General features: G+C 36.5%; 1 protein-coding gene across 1 annotated transcript in view; it reads right to left on the bottom strand.

Moving 5' to 3' along the window:
* LOC107691213 (voltage-dependent T-type calcium channel subunit alpha-1G-like) overlaps window positions 1–5226 on the bottom strand; it is a 135060-nt gene that overhangs the window by 85103 nt on the left and 44731 nt on the right. Inside the window, exons 13-14 of the mRNA XM_016489712.1 lie at window positions 1899–1973; window positions 477–570 (exon numbers count right to left, since the gene is read on the bottom strand). Coding sequence (XP_016345198.1) covers window positions 477–570; window positions 1899–1973 — 169 coding nt within the window. The remainder of the gene's footprint in view (window positions 1–476; window positions 571–1898; window positions 1974–5226) is intronic.

Below are 5226 nucleotides of genomic sequence, written 5' to 3'. Positions count from 1 at the left end.
TACATAATATATGTATGTGTACTGTGTATATTTATTATGTATATATAAATACACACACATGCGTGTATATATTTAAAAAATATATGTTTTGTTTATATATAAAATATTTATATTTATATAAAATACAAATTATATATGAATATAAATATAAATATATATACATACATGTAAACATATATTTTTAAATATTTACATGTATGTTTGTGTATTTATATATACATAATAAATATACACAGTACACACATATATATTATGCAAACAAAAACTTTTATTTTGGACGCGATTAATCGTTTGACAGCACTAATAAATATTTCTAGCAAATAAATACGTTTTTCTCGCAAATAAATAAATAAATATTTTGTGGTGGGGCCAGTGAATTTGTTGGCAGGGCAAATAAAAATCTACTGGCCTGCAGAAAAAAAAATGTCCTGAATATGCCATGTGCTTCTATGCAAACTATGCTCTGTGGGTCTCACCAGATGATGCAGACAGATCCTTCTTACATCCTGAAACATCCTCCAAGCTCCGTGTATAGAAGTCTGCTTCAGAATCTGACTTCGAGGCATCACCCTTTATCAAATGTGGAAGATATAAAAGATTAGTTACCAGGTTTAGATGTTGTTGGGGGTTAAAGAAGCATATTAAAGGGTGAGGAACAGGCAGGTGGGCAAGCCGGCCTTCAAAAAGGCCAGAGGGTGACTGGTATCTAAGGGAGAGACATCCTGATTGGGGGAATCCACAAAAACACAGTGCCGGCATGCATTTGACAGCACCATGTTGCATGACCACTCTGAAACCACCAGTACTGTGTACTAAATATTAGTTAAATGTATTTTTGAGTGTATTTTGAAGCAGATTTTCTCATGGTCAGACCATCTGCTATAATAGTTTAAGTCACATCCACATGCAGCTGAATATGTGTGGGGTTTTTTCTCGGCTCACTGGACGAGCAGCACCAGTAGAGCAGGCACATCCAATGATCAAGCAGGAGAAATAAACACTGCTATTTTTATCAGAGGGCTCATCACATTGTTTGGCCTGTATCCTCTACATCCCCAGTCTTGCGCTGGTCTTAAAATGGCTTCATGCCGAGTGTTTCAGTGTGGTCTAGCACAGAACTTCAACCCTGGGTGGTTTGTCAAAACAGACATCACTGCCAGAGAGCATGGATCGCTCTCTCAGTTTGACCATTAGGGTGTCTATTTGTGGACTGACTGTAATTTATATCTAATATGAGCAAGATGATAAAGGATGAATCTTTTCCTTATCATGTGGTTACAGGATGTCATATTCATTTCAGCACACATTTACCATAGTACTCTACAGCACTAATGATCAAAGAGAACTCAGTTGAGACTATTCTGACAAACCTTGCACCTACGAACAATGTATCCCATTGGCTTCACTTATTAACATTAAGCTAAATCAAAACTTTGTGTTTCAGTTTCTGAAAAAAGATTAAAAAAAATCAATGCATTAGTAATGGCTGTGTAAATGGGTAAGTAAACGAAGCAAATTTGAGTTGCAATAAAACCAGTGGGATCATTGCAACACTAAACACAGCACAATAGAACAGCAATTAATTCACATCATAACTGCAACAAAAACAGTGAATATGACTTGTCAATAGGGAATAACACAATATCTACGTTACTAAGGCAACAAAAACAAAACTTGAAAATAGTTATGACACTGGAGTCGAGCTCTGTAAGTCAAGACACGAGAGGGACTCCTTGCCCCTTCTCACCAACAGTGAACAGTAAAACAAAACAGCTGTGATAGGTTGAACTAGCAGAGAGGCGCTACTACAAAGCATCCTCAGAAACAGGCCACCACCATCTACTGGGCACCAGGTGCAGTTAGAGGTTAGCTTAGCATCAGCACCCACTGTTACTCACTGCATGCTCAGAAATGAGCACTGTGGATGATGTGTCTTGATTGGACATGACTATCCTCACTCCCACATGGCCTTTCTGAGCAAAGAGATGTAGCAGAAACATAACAAAACTATAGTATTTGCGTAACAAGCTCCCTGACTTTTTGACCTATGCACTAGCAAAAAGCTGTTCTGTGTAAAACAAATTACAACCATTAAAAGCAACAGTTCAACTTAATTTGTTCACCCTCATGTTTTTAAAAAATTGTGAATGAAATTATTATACAAATGACTTTATTAAATAAAATATAATATATTATGTATATAGTGAGATGTTAGCTGCAACCAGATCTCAAGACCTGGATCAGTCCAGTTTTGAAAAAATCATTCAGTTTTGTAGAGTGAAGCAATTGAATCATTGAAAAAATTTGACTCAAAAGAAATGGTTTATTCACAAATCAAACAGATGTGTGAACAAATCATTCAGAATGATTTGTTTACAAATCAGATTTGTGAACAAAAATCATTGAGACCAATTCTGTGAATTGAATCAACTGATTCATTGAAAAGATTTGCCTCAAAAAAATAAAATATTTATTCAACAATTTACTTCATTACTTTATTTAACAATTCTTCTCGTATGTGTCAGCGTCCGCCGCCATTCACAGGAGTATTCACATGTGTGTGTGAATAAAATCGTTATTTTTGTTTTCTTTGCACACAAAAAGTATTCTCGTAGCTTCCTAAAATTACAGTTGAACCACTGTTGTCACATGGACTATTTTAACAATGTCTTACTACATTGATGGGCCTTGAACGTGTTGTTCCCTTTCTGTCTATGCAGAGTCAGAAAGCTCTTGGATTTCATTAAAATATCCTAATTTGTGTTCTGAAGATGAACAAAGGTCTTACGGGTTTGGAACGACATGAGGGTAAGTAATTAATGACAGAATTTTCATTCTTGGGTGAACTATCCCTTTAAGGTCAAGGTTTTCAATGAATAACTGAGTAATTTCAGTCTGAAATTTTAGAATGACTCCTTTAATTTTTGTTTCCCAGAACTGCTTTGATCAGGTACAAGGTGTGAAATAAATTCTACTGGGGCTGTACTGTCAATTAAGATGTTAAGGTTGCTGTGCAACTGCTGCTTAACAATCACAGGTCTTAATTTGGGAATTCTACTGGGCTTGACAAACCTTGCTGATAGAGTGATTTAAGGCATGTTTTGACATGAGATGTGCTAATAGCGCTTGAGTAAGGACTAGCATAGAGGTTTATGTAATTTGATTGTCAAGGTGAAGGACTGGAAGGTGTAAGAGACCAGTTCAAACCCTCATTGATGCTCTCCATTTTATGGCCTTCCACTGCATGTGTCACCTAGCACAGCTGCATGAATGAAAACAAATACGGGATGTGATGTCCAGAACCACAAACAGACCAAGTCTCCTCAACAGGGTCAAGTGCTTCCACTCAGCTCTGGCTCACTGAATGGACTTTCTCGATTGCTGAGCTACTGAACTCAGCGGAGGGCTATTTGAATAAAACTTTAAGTCTAGTTAAATAAAAAATGATGATACCATGCAGAGCAAATCTACAAGATCAAAATAATTAAAGTAAAGAGGTATTAAGAGACGTATCCACATATTAAACGATTTTGAGATCTATTCAAAAGGACTTTCCAGTTGCCTTATTTGCTTTTGCACAGCAGTCTGTCTGGCTTTGTCTGATTTCACTGAGGCTTTCCATAAGCCCAAACAAGGTTCTACAAGGTTTGTACTCTGCCGCCAGGCATTGAGCAAGTGAACCTGAAGAAAGACTTTAAGTCAAGTCTGCTTCTACAAGAAACAATCACAAGTGACATTGTCCACAAACGCAGTGGTCCTCCTGGTTAGTCTCACTGGGTTAACATCATGCGGAGTGCTACATACCCCTGAGTCTATAGGCAGCTGAATACAGCTCAGCTGACCATGCAAATCTTCCTTCTTGGGTATTTCCTAAAGTGGACATGTGTTAGGATTTTACCACACAGAGCGAAAAGATAAGACATAAGGGAAAAAAGCACAGAAAGTGTTAGAAAATTGACAAAGACACATTATGAGAAATCTGACTCCCACATTTCAGCAAATACGTCTGTTGAAGTAAAAGCAATTTTACATTTTGGGTGGAGTTTAGGCATTAGAGTTAGCATTCTCGGTACAGTGAGTTTGTGTAATTGTTGCCCGTAGTTAAAATGCTGCTACTGCAGGTATAAATGCTTGGCTCTTTTATTCTCTGAAATGGATGAACTCTTGTTTTTTCCCTCCAGCTCCTTTGAGATAACACATATTGAATTTTTCACATTGTGAATCTGTCAGAGTAAATTAGCGAATTACATCCAGAGAATGACTGCAATTGACTGAAATATTCAATGCGTATAACATTTATGTTTTTCTTTTAATTCTACAAACTATTTGAATTACAAACAAGATCAGACTCTGCTTCGGGTCAAATTATGACTCTCTTCGGTGCACAACCAATTTTTTAAGTTCAGAAATTCTTGGAAAATTATGTTCCACAAGAATAACAACACATTTAGACATTTTATTGTTATTGCCTCTGTAACAAGAACTATAACAAATTTGGGCACCCTTCCTCTGCATCCAGTCAGTCTAATGAGAGTGCTGGACATGTCATGCTACAACTTGTCAATGTTCGACATTTTAATTAAATTTGTCCATCTTTGTGCCTGCTTTGTCTTTTCAGAGGAGCGTGTAGTTTATATATGAGACTTAAATTATGCAATTATGCTATAACTTATTAAATAATAATATAATAAAATATAATTTTATAAGATTTTTTTATAATAAGATTTTTTTTAATACTTTTATTCAGCAATGATGCATTAAATTTATCAAAAGTGACAGTAAAAACATTGTTATACAAATCTATTTCTATTTAAAGTCCCCCTGTGGTGAAAATCAAGTTTTTTATGCGTCAAGGGATCCTATCCTTAGCATATCATTAACTGTGCTGCAAAGCAGAGGGTCTAGTGAGAAGGCAGCCAGGTTAATCCGATAACAGCTATATTTTTTCTGTAGATGTTTCGCTAACTGTTAATGTTTCCCCCTATTTTCACGATGTCGTGTGCTGTTAGCGCTTATTTATTTGTATTTAGAACTGCTAACTTGAATAATAACCTGCGGCAGCAGTGTAAAAGTAGCCCGGAGTCAGACGCACCTCTCCTGCATTGACATCCGCACGTCACACGCGTATGATCGCGGGCACGATTTGGAATCACAGACTTGGCTGCATTTGAGTCTTCAAGGCATTTTGAGGACACAACATCGTCAAGTAAGTAAATTTAACTAATG

This window comes from Sinocyclocheilus anshuiensis, unplaced genomic scaffold (assembly GCF_001515605.1).
Source record: "Sinocyclocheilus anshuiensis isolate Anshui unplaced genomic scaffold, SAMN03320099.WGS_v1.1 scaffold470, whole genome shotgun sequence".
In the NCBI taxonomy this organism is placed as follows: domain Eukaryota; kingdom Metazoa; phylum Chordata; class Actinopteri; order Cypriniformes; family Cyprinidae; genus Sinocyclocheilus; species Sinocyclocheilus anshuiensis.
This window is presented reverse-complemented; position numbering and strand designations above follow the sequence as displayed.